Source organism: Lissotriton vulgaris, unplaced genomic scaffold (genome assembly GCF_964263255.1).
Source record: "Lissotriton vulgaris unplaced genomic scaffold, aLisVul1.2 SCAFFOLD_1550, whole genome shotgun sequence".
Classification (NCBI taxonomy): domain Eukaryota; kingdom Metazoa; phylum Chordata; class Amphibia; order Caudata; family Salamandridae; genus Lissotriton; species Lissotriton vulgaris.
Window position 1 is genome coordinate 322655 of NW_028244604.1, and position 19927 is coordinate 342581.

At 44.0% G+C, this 19927-nt stretch overlaps 1 protein-coding gene across 2 annotated transcripts in view; it reads left to right on the forward strand.

Moving 5' to 3' along the window:
* Window positions 1-19927, forward strand: part of FES (FES proto-oncogene, tyrosine kinase) — a 481567-nt gene that overhangs the window by 274528 nt on the left and 187112 nt on the right. For both annotated transcript variants that reach the window (XM_086948863.1, XM_086948864.1), the window contains one exon: window positions 7592-7729. In XM_086948863.1, coding sequence (XP_086804989.1) covers window positions 7592-7729 — 138 coding nt within the window. The remainder of the gene's footprint in view (window positions 1-7591; window positions 7730-19927) is intronic.

Genomic DNA, 19927 nt, shown 5'->3' on the forward strand with positions numbered 1-19927 from the left:
GGCACGCGATCGGCCGAGAAAAGCGGGAAAGTGCTGAGCAAGGCGGGAGCCCACCCCAACCTTACCTGGTCGCTGTGGTGGCCAAGGAAGAGTGATTCCTGGAGCGCGCTGCCCTGCAACTGCTGGCCGGTGAGTCTGGAGTGCCTGAATCCAGAGAAAGAGAAACCTCGTGTGATTACAGTGACGGCGGCCATCTTAGAGTCAGGCGCTCGTCAGGACAGACCCCTTGGTTATCATAGAGCGGCCATTTTGAAATCAGGCATTGTGAAAGAAACAATCATTGGCAACTGAAAGAAACAAGCATTGGCGATTGAAACTAAAACAAGCATTGGTCAAGTAAACAAGCATTGGTTAAGTAAACAAGCATTGGCGACTGAAATAAGACAAGCACTGGAAAACAAACAAGCATTGGCAACAGAAATAAACAAGCGCTGGCAAAGAAACAAGCATTGGCGAAGCCAAGTGAGATTGCTGCAAAATGTCCGACGAAGAGAACGCTCAGCCTCCCTCAAGTGGGTCGCTTCTACGGGCACCCGCACCTCTCAAGGTGACAACGGGAGGGAGCATGGGTCCCAAATGGCAAGAGTGGCTGGAAGAGTTTGAAGATTACACTGAAGGCTCGGATATTGTAGACGGAAAAAAAGAAGTTGATTGTTCTGCACAACCTGGCGGGGCGAGAGATAGTCAAAATACTCAAAGACCTTCCTGCTACCGACGTGGATACTTATGTTAAAGCATGTGAGGTTTTGAATAAAAAGTTTCTTCACAACCGAAATGTAGACTACGAGCGCCACTCATTCCACTCCGCTCGGCAAGGGAAGGATGAGCCCATGAGTGCCTTCATGATGCGTCTGCGGAGGCTAGCCAAATACTGTGAATTTGATAATTTCTCTACCGATGACGCCATCAAATCTCAAATAATAGATGGATGTTATTCAGATCAACTCAGGAGGCGCCTGCTGAGAAAAGCACATGGACTGGATGAAATAGAGGAAATGACACGAGCTTATGATCAGGCGGAGAAGTATGCAGCCATCATGGAAACGGAACACAAAGGGAGTCATGAACAGGTGCGACGTGTGCACGCCAACAGTGACAGTCGGAGAAGCTCAAGTGACAAGCAATGGAGATCGCACACGTCGTCCCGTCAAGAGCAATCAAGATATCAACGACGAGAACCATGGAAGAAGGAGAAAAGATCGGAAAGAGTGAGAAAATGCTACCGATGTGGGTATGATTACCCTCATGTGGACAGCTGCCCGGCCATGGGCCAGAGATGTCGGAAGTGTGGTCGAACTAACCACTTCGAAGTAATGTGCGGGGAGTACAATAAAGAAAAACGAAGTGGTCCCACAGGGACAACACGGTCTGACACACGAAGCAGAGCCCCAAGAATGTCTCGGTCCGACACTCGAAGGCACCACGCGCGAGCTGTGAAGATCAGACGGAACAGTCCTCTGGATCATCACATTCTAGCAGAGAGTCACGTTGGTCCAGGTGGGAGCGGAGGTCACCGTCCAGAGAATCCAGACCGTCGTCCCGAGACTCGGCATACACCATTGAATATCTAAATTTGGCAGCAGATCCAGACCAGCTTAAGAGATACCCTCGGCTGGATATCAAAGTTGGAAATCACGACACAAAGTTTGTGCTAGACTCTGGTGCATCCTTAAACTACATTCCAGTTACCGAATACGAAAGAATGAGTCCACGACCTCCTTTGACATTTGCACCGGTGAGGGTTTTCACGTGGATGGCCAAGAAGCCACTTTCCTGCCTGGGGAAGTTCTCAACGACCCTGACACACGACAACACAACTATATCAGCGGTCATCCATGTTATCAAGGGCCCCGAAGCAGACTGTCTTTTGAGCCTACCAACCGCTGAACGGCTTCACCTGGTCGAAATCCTTTTCAAGGTCAGCGACAACCAAGACGTGACTCGCCAGTTTCCCGGTTTGTTTCAGGGATTGGGCAAATTGAGAGACTGTCAGGTGCGATTGCATATCAATGAACAAGTCAGGCCTGTCCCCCAACACCCTCGACGGGTACCATTTCATCTACAGACTGCTGTTGAGGAAGAACTCCAAGACTTGTTAGCTGCGGACATCATCGAGAGCACTGACGGCCCGACTCCATGGGTATCACCAGTCGTTATCGTCCCAAAGAAGGGCACGGCCAACAAAGTCAGACTCTGTGTGGACATGCGCCTGCCCAACACTGCAATAGAAAGAGAACGACACCCGGGGCCACATTTGAGCGACATGATCGCAGCGCTTAATGGAGCCACTGTGTTTTCAAAATTAGATTTGAATAAAGGGTACCATCAATTGGAACTAGAAGTGGGGTCCAGATATATCACCACCTTTGCAACCCACCTGGGGTTGTTCAGGTATAAAAGACTAAGCTTCGGAGTCTCCTCAGCGGCCGAAATATTTCAAGAAACAATTCGGCAAGTCATTCAAAACATTCCTAACACGCTCAACTATAGCGATGACATCCTCGTCTACGGTTCTGACGTTCGAGAACACGACATCGCGCTCAATCGTGTCTGCCATGCCCTACTGGCAGCAAACCTGACTCTAAACAAAGAAAAATGCGAGATTCACCAGGCTACGCTGAAATTCTTTGGTCATATCTTTTCTGGAGCCGGCATGAAACCTGACCCTGACAAAATTGTGACCTTAAACAACACCAAGAGTCCCCAAGATGTCAGCGAGCTCAGGTCGTTCCTTGGAATGGCCAGCTATTGTGCTCGGTATATTAGGGACTACGCCACGATCAGCCATCCCCTCCGCATGCTGACCAAACAGGGTCAGTCATTTGAATGGACTCCCCAGTGTGAGCAGGCATTCAAAGAAATCAAGAAAGCGGTGGAATCAGCGGACCATTTGTCATATTTCAACCCAAAGCGAAAGACTGAAATAACTGTGGATGCCAGCCCCGTGGGGCTTGGAGCGATTCTGGCACAGTATGAGAATGATTCGGATCAACGCCGCATCATTGCCTACGCAAGTCGCAGTCTGACTGACCCAGAACGGGCATACTCCCAGCCCGAAAAGGAGAGCCTAGCCGTAGTGTGGGCATGTGAACATTTTCATGTTTTCATTTATGGCAAACATTTCACTTTAATTACAGACCATCAAGCTCTCATCACTATTTATGGAAATCCAAGATCTAAGATGCCCCCGAGGATTGAAAGGTGGGCCCTACGACTACAGGAATATACGTTCACCATAATTCACAAACCAGGGAAATCTGAAAATCCAGCGGACTACATGTCCCGGCACCCCCTTCCATCGTCAGCTTCCAAGTCCTCCATCGCAGAAGAGTACATTCATTTTGTAACAGATCAAGCTCTACCGCCAGCTATCCCTATGGAGACCATTCGAGAAAGTACAGCACAGGACGTCATCCTGCAGAAAGTCCTTCACAGAGTCGCAACAATCGATGGAGACACGATTCTCAGGATGATACTGCCGACCACTCGACCCAACGTGAAATGCAAGCCTTCCGGCACGTGAGTGGTGAGCTGTCGGTCACAACAGATGGCATACTGTTGCGAGATCAGAGGATTGTAATTCCCACCAAACTAAGACAAGGAGTGGTTGCTCTGGCACATGAAGGGCATCGGGGAATCGTATCAACCAAAAGAGCACTAAGGGAACGAGTGTGGTTTCCATTCCTCGATCACCTGGTGGAAGCCACCCTGAAGGATTGTCATCTCTGTCAACTCACTAGCAAGAGCGATCCTCCGGCACCATTACATATGACCACCCTACCCAGTGGTGTGTGGCAAGAAATCGCCATAGACTTTTATGGACCCCTGTCATCGGGCAAATATGTACTGGCTATCATCGATGAGTATTCCAGATACCCCATTGCCTATTTTGTGCCGTCCACTAACACTGCCAGCACTCTTAAAGTACTCGATGAGGTCTTTGCAACGTGGGGGGTTCCCAAGATAGTTAAATCAGACAATGGGCCCCCTTTCAACGAAAATGACTTTGCAGCTTTTGCGAAACACCTAGACTTTCACATCGCAGGATTACACCCCTCTGGCCACAGGCAAATGGGACAATTGAGAGATTCATGGCCAAACTCAAAAAGACCTTCCAACATGCTACCGCGGAAGGGAGGGACCTGCAAACAGCACTCAATGAAGTCCTTCGAGCTTATCGTACAACTCCTCACGCAACGACTGGCCAATGCCCGTCAAATTCTTATGCTGGGACGTCCCATGAGGAATCGCATTCCAACGTGGGATGGAGCCTTGGAAGCATCATCATCTGCGAAAGATCCGCGTGAAATAAGAGCCACTGATGAACGCAACAAAGAAAAAATGAAGGCCTACGCAGACCACCGGAGAAGAGCGAGGTCATTATCATTACATGAAGGGGACCATGTTATCGTCAAGCAAGAGACGCAGAAAAAGACCGACTGTCCCTTCAAAGACGAACCATTGGTGGTCACAAGAAGAAAAGGAACCATGGTAACCGCGGAGTCCGAGCAGCGGCGAGTCACGAGAAATATCTTGCACTTTAAGAAATTGCCACCAGATACCTCAAGAACCATGACGAGTGAAATGGACAATCCCAGAGTGGAAGAACTACATTCAAATGATTACGAGAACATTGCTCCGATCATTGAGACACTGAGCACTAATAGTCCGAGAGCCAAGTCGCCACGACTTCATCGTGACGTACGACCACCCAAGAGACTGATCGAGGAGATGGACTGAGAAGTCAGTATGTCTTGTTTGTTTTGTCACAAAGGGGGGAGATGTTGTGAAGTTAGCACACCAGTAGTTGGGAGTGGGAGGAGCTAGGGGGCCAGAGGAAGAGGAGGAGTGGACACAGGAAAGGGTTAGTTAGTGTAGGGACAGGGCATAGATAGGACATGTTAAACAAAAGCTCCAGTTCAAAGGCAGCTATAAGTGTTTGTGTTTATTGTAGCTGGACACTACACCCTTTTCTCTGGCTGTTTCACCGTTAAATAAACTTTGCACATAACACAGTTTACCTTTTCCCTCGGGCATCTATTTCAGCTTCTTCTGAAGTTTCTTCTTGGGGCAATGGTCTCGAGCCCCTTTTCGAGGCACTACATCTCATTTTGTCCCTCAGTGCCATCTTACCAGCATGAACCTGTCAATGAAAGATTCAGCTTTTTTGTCCCCCACCATGAGTTCTATTGACACAGCTTCTAGTTCCTGCTGCCTACAGAATAATCTGCATTTTCGATTTCCCATTGCATGGTACCTTCTATGTGTTGACTGTTGCATGCATCACTTTGTGTTAGTTGCAAGACAGGTGCCCAAGTATCTGTCCCTCTGTTCTACCTGTGTCTGACTACATTTGAATGCCTTCTTTCTTCTATCTCTGTGTACTGCCCTGTCTGCCAGTCTCCCGGTATCGGTCTCTCTGTCTTGAATGTGCATTTTGCAGCTCACTTTTATCCTTACTCATATTCTTCCTTCTCTTCAACCATGTACCTTACTTCTCATTATCCATGTGTAGTACCCTCTGACCTAGTTTATTTAGCATTTGATTTCCTATCTTCATCTTCTTTCCTATATTTCTAGCTGTTATTTTGTGCCATGCTTAGGACCCAGGACCCTGAAGAAGGGTCAGAGCGCGGGATCCTGCACCTTACTTTCTGTTGGAGGAGTTAGACAGGGAAGACCAGAGCAGAATGATGGGAGGCGAGTACCCCCAGAAAACGAGGACCAAGTGTAAAATTGCCATAGAATGGTAAATAGATAATGGCAGATTATTTGCCCTTTGTGTCAACATTCATTACCGAAGTCTAGTAATAATGCTATGTAGCTAAGGATTTTATACTGCCCTGTATGCCAGAGCTAAGCTTCCTGAGAGTATTTATTGTCTTTTAACTCCCAGAGCTCATAGACAGGGCTTACTGTCCTAGTCTTTGCCCAGTGCACTTTTAACTGGGTGTGTTGGGCTCAGACAGGGTCACAGCTCCCATTCACAATGAATGTGCTGTCCCCAGCCTTGTTGCAGTGCATTAGTGAAAGGAAGTCCAGCTGGTTGAAGCAACCGGTCCTCCTTTCACTATGGAGCCAGCAACCCAGCCTGCGATTTAAAGAGGGGCAAAGATTTCCATGATGGCGGGGGATATTTTTTACACCCTAGAAACCCACTATACCCACTTTTAAGAGCCACCCATAAGGACCTACGAACTGTGTGCCACCATTGTGGTGCATTGTCCATGTGCCCCTGACAGCTCATGTGTGCCTGTTCCTGCATCAATGATACAGCATGGACGCAAAGGCAAAAAATGTCCTCATGTGCATGGAGTCATGCACCCACGCTAATGCTAGAATGCCTCCTTAAGATTGCGTTCATGTTATATGTGCACCGACACCATCTACTTTATAGAAGGGAAAGTGCAAGTGTCTGCTTCCCCTTCTGTAATACCGAAGTGTGTATTGACCTTTAACCTGCAGTTCTTTCTCATCATGTGCTACACTATGGTAGACATCTGGGTCCACTTAGATGATGAGGTACTGCTCATAAAGTGCAAGGCTCACATTGTCATGGCCTATTACAGCTGAGGTTGCCCTTGCCCATGCACGCATACTAGAGTTAATGTCCTCTCGTTCATGCCCGTTGTCCGTGACCCTGTTTTTATATGTGTCTCTATCTATTTTCCAGGGGCTGTTTCCCTGTCTTTCAGTGTTTTGCTGTTCATGTCCTACTGCCCTGATGTCTGTTTCATTGTGTGTGGTCCAGTGTCAAAGCACCATGTCTTCCTTGTGTCTCTGTGCCTTAGGTAGGATCAGGGACTGTGCTCCCAAGTAAAATGAAGTAAACAGAAATATCATTTTATTGGAGTTGGGCCCCAGTTTTTTAAGGTTCCGCCCCTCCCGAGCACCTCACCCCATGGCCCAGAGCATTACACGTGAGCAGTGATTCCCCATAATGAAGATTCCGATCTGAGGACCAGAGGTTGGTTTCTGGTACACACACTCTTTCTGTTGTTCTGTGGCTTTTGCAAAGTACAGGATTTCTCAGGGTGTGAAGTAAGGTGCCTATAACAGCTTGCGTGATATAGGTCTGTTATTTAAAACTCATCATCCAGGTGAGTGCCGTATCATGCTCGAGCTGAAGGTTGTGAGGAGGTTGGAGAGGGAGGACAGTATGCACTGCATTTCAATAATCCTGAAGGTCTCCTTATGCAATGAAGACGGGTGAGGTGCAGAACTGGAGAGAGGTTTTTATATCAATGGAAACATCTAGGATTCCACTTGGGGTTGCCTTTCCTCATTTTCCCCCTTCATTCATACTGTTGAATATCCTTAACTGTGCTGTTGTCTTCAACCTCATCTAAATGGCTTTCGTCTACATCTTTAAAACAGTCTTGCCGAATGGAATTCAATTTTGAAAACACATTGTCTTCCTCATCATTGCACATAAACAATACCCAAAACAGAGAGACCTTTGGAAGGAATTAAAGTAAAGGCAATTCAGCAGGGAAGAACAAAGTTTGTCATGCAAAATTGTACGTTTTGAGAACCTCTGCTTGAGAGCTTTTGACATTTCTAGTCCTTCCTCTGTTTCTTCCCTCTGCAGGAAGAACATCTTGCAGGAGTATTACAGCATCACCAGCTTGGTACAGGATGAGGTGTTAACAGTACACAATGATCTTGCTCACGCAATTCAGATCATTAATCCAGTCACTGAGTATGACGATTTCTCCCAGAATAACAGGTACCTACTGTGTTTCTAAAGACATCGCAATGAGTACGCGTTACTCAGCAGTTCTACGTGTAGCACTTGAAAACTACCTCTTTAACTGTATCGTAAACTGATTTTTCACATCTACACCTCAGAATTTTTTGATTTGCTGATATTTTGAAACTTAATTTGACATGATATTTTTGAAGCAATCTAAGATATATATTTTTGATTCCTCTATTGATACTGAATACATTCATTTCTGGTATTATTATCAATTCACCCATGTTCAGTAATCTGAATTTATGATTAACATTTATTTATGGAGACTCTAGGCCTCAATCCTTTCATTCGAATGGATTTGAAGTAGAAGCTAATTTAACGTAGTCATGAAAGAAGAACAGAAGCATTATGTAGTAAGAAATTAGGTGTTTAAATTTCGCGGATGAATTGTTCGTGAACTGGTTGCCAGCCATTAGCTGAAAGCAGAGGATTGCGTCAGAGGAAGGACAGAGCGACAATACGATAACGCAAATGCTCCAATCAGACTATTAACTAATCAATTAAGTTGAAGGGTTTTCATCTCAGGGCTGAAGTAAAGGCAACTCCAAGCACTGTGCTTAAAAAGTGTTGTTGGAACGAAAATGTACTCGGCAGGCATGCTCTCCTGCCCTGAGTGCCTGATTGCCAGTGTCTAGTATCCTAGCTTTTGAACTTGTTCCTGATCTGTCACTATCCCAGCATGTGCGCCGAGGCCTAGGCCTCTCCCTTAATGAGGTTCTGCAGCTACCCTGTTCGCTAGAGGAGCACTTCAAGCATTTACTCATTGAGAGACAGAGAACTACGGTACTGCACTTTGGTGGGTTTAGCACAGAGTGCGGTGGCCACAGTGTACCATGTTTTGTAAATCGATAAGGTGATTAGATCATTTTGTCTGTATCACTGGTGTGGAGGCCGTCTGCTCCATTCCTGTGAAGTTCCACTTCTATGCACTTACCCGACTCCTATCGCTAACATTCCAAGGGTATGCTGTGCTTGCTTGTGTATGTAGCCTGCGTGGTACATGCATGGTGTGTGGGATTGAGCCAGAGTAACTGAGATGTGTGGGATCCATTTTGGGTACCCCTGGCCTTGCCTTTGTACAAGATGAATGTGAGGTTGTTTTCATTTACAGTGGAAGTGAATTCGTGGCCTTTCTGAAGCTAGAAGACCTTAACACTGAAGTGAAGTAAAATCAGACATGGTTCCTTTAGGCCTTTTGCTTAGTAAGGAGATATTTATTAGCATGCTGATTATTTTGTGGAAGGCAAAGGAGACCCTTTAGGTAAGGGCCATCCTTCTGTATTTTCTTCATTATCCTTTCAGGCTGTCTGTTTACAGTTAGGGGCAGAAATGTTGAACTATTCTGAGTGCTGCAGGTTGAATACTACCTGCTGTGCCTGGAAAGCAGCCTGAAAAGGATGCCAGAGGGCATACATAGTAAGAAGACCGGGGAGACTGATCTGTGGACCCATGTGTCTGGGGGACCTACCGTCTTCACTGTGGTACCAGGAGAGAAATGCAAAGACTGCAATTGCAGAGGCCCAGTTGACGCTGTGATCCTGCATTGAAGGTCAGCGGATATGTTGCCTTGTTACTAATAGAGTGGCCTATGTATGGCTCTACTGCCAACAGAAGATCGGCCAGTGCATGGCTGTATTGCTAACAGAAGATCGAACTGCGTGCGTCCATATTGCCAATAGGAGATTGGCTTGTTCATGGCTGCACTTCCAGTGGTGACCAGCCTGTGCCGGGCTGCACTGAGCCTAGAAAATCGACCCCAGGGTTGGCTGCACCAACACTGTACAGTCCCACCGTGCAGGGCCTACCTGATCACAGTGAAATCAAGCCTTCAGTTCATTTTGCCTGCCAAAGCAATACCTGCCAAGTGGATCCTCCAGGAGCCAGCACGGGGATGTAATGTAATGTAATGATGTCTTGTAAAGCGCCTGAATCACCCCACATGGGGTATCTCCGTGCTGTAGACCGCTGGGGAACCCGTCCTGGCTTTCCCTATGAGATGGTCCCTACTGGGTATCTCCAAGGTGAAACCAGGCATCCCGGGCGTATGTGGGGGGCCGTTGTGGAGATGAGGCAAGCTAATGCCCAGAGTTGCCGAGTGTGATCCCTGGTTAGAGTAGGCACCGAGGCGAGAATTATCGAGTCCACTGACCCTGGTCCCCCGCCCTGCCGCGTCGGGAATTGAACCCTGGTCCCGGGCCGTCCTCTGCTTCCGGGTCTGCCGCCTCTAACCAGTGAGCCACACCACTCCACAAGCCCTGATGGAGCTGCTGGTTAGCATGTCACCTCTCAGAAGAGACGGGCGGAGTGATCACACTGAGGAAAAATCCTGCCAGCTGCCCGAAAGACTAATCCACAGCAGGTGGCTAACTATGGAAGACTGACCAGAGGTGTAGTGAGTGCAAGCTTGTTAGAGGGGAGCTATACACCTGAACAATAATCATGATGATACCCAAAGGAGGTTGGGGGAGTGGAGAACCACCTCCACCAGGACAATGGAGACAGAAAGGATACAGCGACAGAAGTGCAGCCCTGCCCAACAGTGTCCAGTACACTTTATATTTTTGTACCTATATTTTTGTGTAGTATTCCATTCTAGTACTTTTTCCTCCTTGAAACTATTTATTCCGCTGTTGTGCGATAGTTGAGCCTGGAACTCAAGCACTCTTCACTAGCTTCCTGTGACAGCTGTGACTGCTTGCTATCAGTGAGAAGCAAGTACTGAAGGCCTTGTACTTGGCCCAGTTTGTAGTAAAAACCTCGGTACATCAGAGGCAAATACCCTCAACCCCCACGGTTGAGGCCCAGTAGCCCTTACTTGCCCTGTGCTGCCGAATGGGTTCTGATCAGCATTCAGTATCATAGATGCTGTGACTAAAGTGAACAGTCATTGCAGGCTAACGAAAGGGCTGGAAATCACAAGTCATTATCTTTGCAAGTGTAAGCTCCAATGCTGACACAAGGACCTTAACCTTAGCAAGGATGTATTTCTTAAAGTTCAGTAAGGTTGCAATAGACATTATTGTCAACAATCCTATTTAGAAACTGAAGGGCCAAACCATTGTACTTACCATTTAACTGAGAGGACAAGTAAGCATTAAAGAAATACATATGCACTTTCATTAATGAGCTTGACTAGATTTTATAGTAATTAACACAAAGCAAATTATTTAGTTATCTATGTATTTGTGAAGTAAAAGACAGTATACAAGCTAGCAAGAGGCACAACTGTTTGGGAAGCTGTATATTTATATTCATTACATATCGTTATTGTGTGGGAAATTTTGGGCCTCATTATGATGTCTGCCCGGCATTGTAGGTTTGCAGTTCTACTGCCGTATTAGGATGATGTCGGTTGGAGTGAGACCTGCGGGGAGATTCTGATATGGTTCAGATGGGCTCAAGGAGCCCGTTGGTGCATCAGAAAGACAGCATAATCCCTTAATGACAGCGGCTCCACTATCGGGATTATGATGTTGGTTTCCGACAGCCATTCCATGTCGGCCTTTGCGAAATGGAAAGGCTGTCGGAAAGCAACATTTGGGGCCCCTATCAAGGACCCTTCCCTCTGGCCCTCCACAATGGGGCCTGGGGGGCACCTATGGTGCCCCTTCTATCCATCTCTGTACACTGTGGGAGGCACCGCATGGTGCCTGCCACACAGTGCAGGGATGTTCACAAAAATCCATTTTTCAATGGAAGCTTGTGCAGGGTGCCTTTTCTGCCCACCACACAAGCTTCCATTGGAAAATGGATGTTTGCGAGCACCCTTTGGGTGGGTCATTGGTATTCATGTGGTCGGAACCGTCGACCTAATGTCTGGCAGTTCCAAACCGCAACAGTGTCCAGCAGACGAAAATCCTCTCGACATCATAATCAGGCCCTACATATCCATGTTTATTAAATGTTTCAGATTATTTAAACCATGCAGAAATTGCTTATAATAGCATAAAAATGATTGTATTCAGTATCAATAAGGAAGTCTAAAATATACCTTAGATTGTTTCGAAATGTAATGCTAAATGACATTTTAAAATATCAGCAACTACTGTTTTACCACAGTAGCACTTTGTATTTAATATTCTTTTGTAATGCACTACCATCTTACATACGCTTCCTAAGAATTGCACATGGAAGTATTTCACACTGCTTGTAAATGTAGTTGTTGAATGAATGAAGACACTATTACTTTTGAAGTTATGTTACACTGATGCATATGCAAACACTTACACTCAATTTAGTTTTACCTTTACAGAAAGGGTTTTGGTCAACTTACCCTCAGTCAAGTAGCTGAGAAAGTGAAACATACACTCTTAATGGTACACTCACGGTGTCAAACCCCATGCTATAGGGGAAAAGGTAATGAGTGGATTTGTGACTAGGTATATCTAAAGACTTTGATAGAAAAACAGACATTTGAGGTGGGCAGATCTGGAGTGTCGCTGGTGTTTAGGGTGCTACATTCAGAAGCTGCTTTCCACCTAAATTTGAGAACCACCCAGAGTTCTCTACTTCTTTTTTGCATAATTTATGTGTCACTCGACTTATACTGGGTGCTCCCTTGTGTCAGGACAAAGCTATACCTCTCTGAAGAACTCTAAGTAGAGCGAAATACTGTGTCAAGGGATGCTTTTACTCATTTCAGGTTGGTTTGATTGGTATTTTACTAATTCAAAGCTGTAATACTGTGCCTGAGTGATAAATGTCTTTTGTCATTTTACAGCTCGGCATGGACAGCACTGTGCTAGTCCTATGCTTAAAGACTTTGCTGTAGAAATGGTAAAAAAACTTTGTCCCTTTCTATCTCAGCGTGGATGGCACTGTGCTATTCCTATGCTTAAAGACTTTGAAAGAAAAGCAGACATTTGAGGTGAGTCGATCCGCAGTGTCGCTGGTGTTGAGGGTGCTCTATACAGGAGCTGCTTTCCATCTAAAAGTATGTATTTGTCCTCACAGTGAAAAAGGAATTTCAGCACTCTTTCAGCAATTTTATTCTTCAACCGGGTGTAGGCTACAGCAACAGTCTAGTTCAGATGCGTTTCAGCCTTAGCCTTTGTCAACAATATGCCGCTATTTTGTCATGTAGTTCCAATAAACCTATTTTCATGTTTAGACAAAATAGACTGTAGGATTGGTGTCAGACTGATTCTAGACATCCCTACCGGGTATGTTAGCCTGTTTAACAGCTAGCTCACAGTGCCACTAGAAACTTCTCTTACCAAGGAGAGAATAGTTCTTGGCAACTATTGAACATGACAACCCTGATCCCTCAGGACCGTAAAAACATTGTACTACTTTTAGCTCAGCCACTTGTGCTCACTTAGTCTCAGAGAGATACACAGAATAAACGGTATGGACATTTTTTAATAAGCATCTAATGAACACTCGTCATTCTAGTATAAAATAAATGTGCTGAAATAACCACTAGACAGAAACAGATATAAATTATTAGAAGCACTAAGAAAGTAAAAGGATGGTAGATTTTTGCCATTTTGCTATAACCATGAATACAGGCAAGTATATAAAATACATGACAATAAAAATGCATACTTCTACGATGCAATCCTAACTAGATGTACCCAAGTGTTCCTAGCATGTATTTGGGTGTTAAGCCAATATTCCCTCTAGGATAAATTCAACCCCATTACCTAAAGTGAGAGACAATGGGACCCTGTCTTGGTATCGAGCTAGACATCCCGCAAGGGATGTTAGACCACTGCGAGCTGGAATATCTGCATGTAGGAACCTCAGTGTCTTTCATGTGTGTGTCGGAAGGGAAGTCCTGATCTCCTCTGACTATCTCAGTAAGATGTGATGTTTATATACCCAAAGGTATCCCCAGGGATTCTACCTCGCTGTGCAATTGTCAGACTTAGGATGATGTCAGAAATGAACCTTGTATTATGCAGGAGATGGTAGTCCTGCTGAGTTTCCAAGAATCCTCATGCATAATGTATGAGGCTATTTTTCAGGGTAAACCAGTAACATAACTAGGTAAAGGGTCAGTCCTAGCAGCCCGTTATGTATGTGAAAGGTTGTGATGTTACAGGGCATATATTGGGAAACCTATATGGAATATAACAATTTGATTGAATACTTATATAGTCACATGTTGTTAAAAGGTTCTAGGTATGGAATACATATGCTACAGTTCCAGTATTTAATACAACATTTTACAGCAACATATTTTTACATGATTACTTATCACTTTTTCCAAATTTCAAAGTCATATAAGGGGCGAATTATAACTAATTCGCCGAATCAAAAATACCGTCCAAGTGGGCCTAATACAAAAATTCCTAATATATACCAGAGCAAAATGTTATATATATCTATACTGATTTCAGATAACATATTCCTGCTAGAGGATAGGGAGACCTTCCGAATACAGGACTATTGTCAGGGGATCTCTTGGTTGGCTGCCAGTCCTACAGTACCTCAGTTTGGTAATGTCTACTCAACTTATCTATCTGGTAGCTGTTCATTGACGTCTACATTGAACTATTAGCCTTAGTTCAATTTTAAGGAGACTTCTCTTCACTTAAATTTGATTAAACTGCTGGCTTGTGTCAACATACAATTGGTACCTTTACTTGAGAGGCAAGGGAGTTTATTTAAGGGTTGTATATCATGCTTACCCTCCTAGAGTAACTGGAGTGCTTGCATAGGACAGAATACTACTAAGTCGAAGAAAGTAAAGACGTAGCGGCCACACTTATCAACAATTTGTATGAGCATAGTATTTGTATGAACAGTACTATTCTAGTACCCGTCCATACAATTACTTTGCTCATGCAAATTGTAACAATAAACCATGCCTACCTCACACTGACACCTGTGCACTATGTTGTGTGCTAGGCAGCTGGAAAGTGCACAAGTGCAGGGAATGACAGCTGCAGCAACATATCTTTGTAGATATGGTGCTGTTTTGTTCCCTCCATTTAAATCAAAGCAGCACAGCAACCCAAGCTGAATGGCATATTAAGAAATATGCCTTCACAATTTCTATACAGACCAATAAAGAATGGAGAATAATCAAGAATATGTGTAAACAGATAAAACATTTAGTTTCAGTAGCCCATCTAAGCATGGATTATCAGAACTGCTCATATACATCATTATGAGGACTCTTGGATAAACAGGTGGATTTTGTAATGAGAGATGAGGTGGTTTTAGTGCTGTTGCTCTGAAGCTATAGTCTTATAGTGATGTGGACATTGTTAGGATAATAAAGTTATGTGCACGCATTAAAGTGAGTGCATCCCTGGATGGAGGCACACCGTAGAGTTCCAAAATGAGTTTAGACTCCAATCAAGTTCATGATGAGGTGTTTTCAATTTATTTCTTGAAAAAAGTTTGTTTGATATTCACATCATATCAAAGTTGTGCAATGTACACAAGCGTCTTGCATATAGGTTAATGAGTTCCGGGCGGAGCCCTTTGTCAAGGGGTATCTACAAGGGATGAAGAAGATTGAGTAACCAGTTACCATAACACAAAAAATAGGTATGTTAATTCAAAGTTTACATGTCTAATTGCCGGCGGTGAGGTGCCTAAACGAGCGTATATGTGAGTATATGACCATGCTTAGTGGTGATAGGCAAATCCGACTAGTGATTTACGCTGGAGAAAATGGTGATAAAAAACACAGGTAGGTAAATAGTAAATGCGATGGGGTACTCGTGTTAGTTAGCGGTATTTAATGTGCACGGAGACATCAGTCAAAAAGTGAGTGAGGTATAAGAAGTCATGCGAAAAAAGGAAACAGGTGAATGAATCGTAGTGGTGCGTCATTAGAAACTGCCGGGTAAACACTCACGGTGTGGACTCATAAGGGCCAGAGTAAACGTAGTTCTGTAAAAACAAATTAAAGATAGAGTCTTACACTGTGAATTAATGGAGCAGAACTCTCTCGTATATACGTGAACGACAAGCAGTAACTTCACTTACATGAGTGAAAGACGCTGTTCACTTAAATCCGGGGGCCGTGTGAGGTGAAAGTATCACCCCTGAGGAGTTGGGTGGCGGGCGGTTTACCAGTGATGTGTTAATAAACACGCGGGTGATAGGTTAAGGTGGAACGTGATAGAGATAGACGAAGGGCTAGCAAGAAAAGTTACGGCTGGGGATAAAAGCAAAAAACGGACTAAGTGGCTGGTACAGGAGATACTAATAACGAATAAGAGTGACATCAAATAGAAGAAAGTTAAATATAGGAACTAGACATTCATAAACAAGAGAATTAAACAGAGAATAAATAGATGAGTAAACCGAATTGTAAAAAAGGTTACTTCTAACAGTACAGGGCTTACCGAGGAACGAATGTAATCATACAGTGTTGCAATTACAAAACAGGAGTATGATATCAAAATTGGAAAATGTACAACAGTAAACCCTAGAAGAACAGGGGTTATATTACAGATAACAACTAAATTCAGTCCTGTCATTAAGATCATGTGGTTTCATCGACTGCAGTCGATATATCAAAGACATTTCTCTCTGTAGGAGGTGTTTGCGATTGTCTCTACCTTCCACCTTTTGGATGATTTCCAGTACAAGGAACTTTAGTTGGGCTACGTTGTGCTTCAGTTCAATGAAATGGGGTGCTACGTTGTTCTTGTCATTTTTAGTTCGGATGTTTGATTTATGTTCGTTGATACGCACTTTGATTTTGCGTTCCGTTTTCCCCACGTATATTTTTCCACATGGGCATTTCAAGTCAGATTCAATGAGATCTTCAAATCTCCCCCAATTTTCGCCTACATGCGAGACAAGAATCTTAAGGAAATTTTGAATAAACCTTGTACCACCAACATCACTTGTAGAGGAACTCGCCCTTGTCTAAACTGTAACAAGTGCAACTGCATCATCAGAGGCAACTCCATCACGCACCCTATGAGAGGCAACATCATCAAACTTCAAGTAGACGCAACCTGCGATTCCACCAACCTTATCTACCTCTTGAAATGCCCATGTGGAAAAATATACGTGGGGAAAACGGAACGCAAAATCAAAGTGCGTATCAACAAACATAAATCAAACATCCGAACTAAAAAACGCCGTATCCCACCATGCATTGATCAACAGACTCCACCAGATCGGAATCCAAGGAGCATCCCTCAAGTGGACTGCTTCCTACCTCACAGAAAGTACGCAGAAGATCCCTCTCTTCTCCTAGCTCCAGAAGAACATCACCTGCAGAGTACCTTAAGGCTCATCCCTCATCCCAACCCTCTTCAACGTATTTATGACACCCGTGGCCAACATCGTCAGGAGCCATGGACTCAACATCATGTCCTACGCTGATGACACTAAACTCATCAACTCCCTGCCAAACGACAAAAAGGAAATCAAAGACCCGTTCCAAAGATGCATGAAGAATGCGGCTGCCTGCATGAACAACAACTGTCTCAAACTCAACATAGACAAGACAGAAGTTCTCATCTTCAGAGAAGGCAAGGGCACCCTACAGAACAACAAATGGTGGCCACCTGAGCTGGGCCATACCCCGAAACCCAACACACATGCCCACAACCTCGGCATTGTCCTCGACAGCCAGCTCTCCATGAAGAAGCAGGTAATCTTTGTCTCCTCCGCTTGCTTCCTCATATTCCGAATGCTCCGGAAAGTCTTCAGGTGGCTCACTCTCAACACCAGGCGAATTGTCACGCAAGCTCTCGTCACTAGTAGATTCGACTACAGCAACTCTCTCTACGTAGGAATCACCACCCAACTCTTGAGGAAACTCCACACCATCCAGGCCACAGCAGCCAGACTCATCTTCAACCTCCCCAGACAGATGCACATCACCCCTCATCTCAAGATTCAACCAATAGGAAGAGGTAGCGTGATCCCGCAGCAAGACCCGACAACACCTCGAGACCTTCACAGGTGAAGAAGCCGTGCCATGATTGATTGAGAGAGTGTTGAGCCATATCAATTTACTTTGCTGGAATTTCTGAGACTGAATATCGGTCAGTATTTGTTATAGTGACTTAGCTTTCTCTGGCCACTTCATAACTAGTTTTCTGTTTCCATTGCAGTGAGACCAGTGATTCCTTTCAAATTCACACAGTGTAACAGCAAACTTTCCAATGTAGAGGGAGAGTAACAAGTGGACGGGCTTACCCTTTACTTTTTTTTCTCATGTTTATTTGGAAATGGTTGACATTTGTATGGATTGGTGTGTTTCCAATATCTTACGAGCACAACAGTAATTTGTTTTAAAACCAGTGGAACTGCTCAATGGCTATTCCAGGATTATATGTATATTGCTATTCAAAAATATTGACAGTAAGCAAATTTCACTTCCTCTTTTCAAACAATGAGTTGTTTTAAATAATGATCTTTATTTGTATAGCAAAATACATAGAATAACATAAAAAGTTATTATGAAAATATATCCGAATCAATATCAATTAGCAGCATAATCGTAAAAGCTGTTAGTGTTCGCATGTTGTTAAAGTAATAACTAAGCTATATGAAAACCTCCATAATAAAGATCCTAATTGTTTCTTATAATTATTGTAAAATGGCAGCTTTTTATGTAATTTATAAGCTTACATTAAATAAATCATTTTGTCCTACCCTCAGGGCAAGTATTGCTGCATGGATTGTTTTACGATAATGTCCTTACTCGTTTTACAAAAAGACAATAAAGATTGGATACACCTTATATTTGTCTTTTTCTAGCTAGCTTACCTCAATATTTGTATCAAATAATAGACCCCTATTTATTCACCACCTCCTAGAGAAAGCCACCTTCCTATTCAAATCAAAATCTGTGAAAGCTTTAGAATTATCTCTTTTATGCTTGGTAATCTTTTTCGATGTGCTTGTATTGCACATTTGATTTTAATGAGTTTGTGCTGCAGTACACTATCAGTGAACGATATGAAACACAAAAGAGGCAGCCAAGGAAAAGCAGGCAGCTAATTCTGTAGGACATGTTTTTCATTGTACATGCTTTCTATTTAGACAGTTGAATATCACGTGAAAAACATAGGTTACAAGACTTCGATAACCGTTGGTGGCATACACTAAGGCTTTTTAAATCAAGGTTGATGCTGAGTACCTGGGTCACAATTCTCAGGCCATAAATATGACTAATATTCAGCTTATTACAAAAGGTAAAGTGGTAGCTCTAGGGAGGAAAGTCAGCAAGGAAAATGAGGATACAGAGGAAACTATTAGTTAACATCTAACGCAATAAATCAAAATATTTTAAGTATAAACCGATGGAAGAAAAGCCTGGACAGTATTATAGGCTTGTCTAAGAAAGCTGAAACCAACAGGAAAAGTCTGCATAGTTGAATAATACTTGTATTCACTGTACACAGCAGAATGCATGACCTAATGGCCCAAAAATGAGCTACAATAAAAGTAAGGAAAAGGAGGAGGTGGGTGTTAGCCCATTTACAATAGAAATAGCTGTGCTGGGGCTTTCACTGGTTAAGGAGTGTAACGCGATGAGACAAGGACAATAGTATGTGACGTTTTGCCTCCAGGGAAGGAAACCAGTCTGCCCTGTCATGTACAAAATGCACCAACCATCCTCATACTGCAAACACTGGGATGGAAAATGAGCATTGTCACGACTCCTGGTGTTTCTTTCAGGAAGTGGTAAAAGAGTGCCCTGGACGTCTCCTGTTTTGAGCATTGAGTGTGAAAGCAGGCCTTGTCTGAGATCGAAACATTGTGCCTGGAATGGAACTCATGATAAGAGATCCTGGGGTTCTCCGAGCCTTTTAACTTTCCAATGCATGATCGTTAATGCTTAAAAGGCCACATGCATCAAAGTCAGGATTTGCGAATCCTAAATAGCGAATTTTAGGAAATCACTATTTAGGATTCGCAAATCCCTACACATGTAGGAATCGCAAACAAAAATTGGGATTCCTACAAAGTCCTTAATTGTGACTCGCAAAGTGCGAATCGCAATTAAGGAATTGCTTCCCATTCATTCCTATGGGTCTAGAGGCCCTTAGGAATGAATGGGAAATACATGTACAATTTGCAAATACCAAATAGGTACTCGCAAATAGCGCATGCAATTTCAAGGGTGCAAGGGTGCCAAAAGGACACCCTGTTGTACCCCTGAAGTTAAGATGTACCTCATGTTGCGTTCATACACGCTCCAAGGGCATGTGTGTGTGTGTTACATGAACTTTT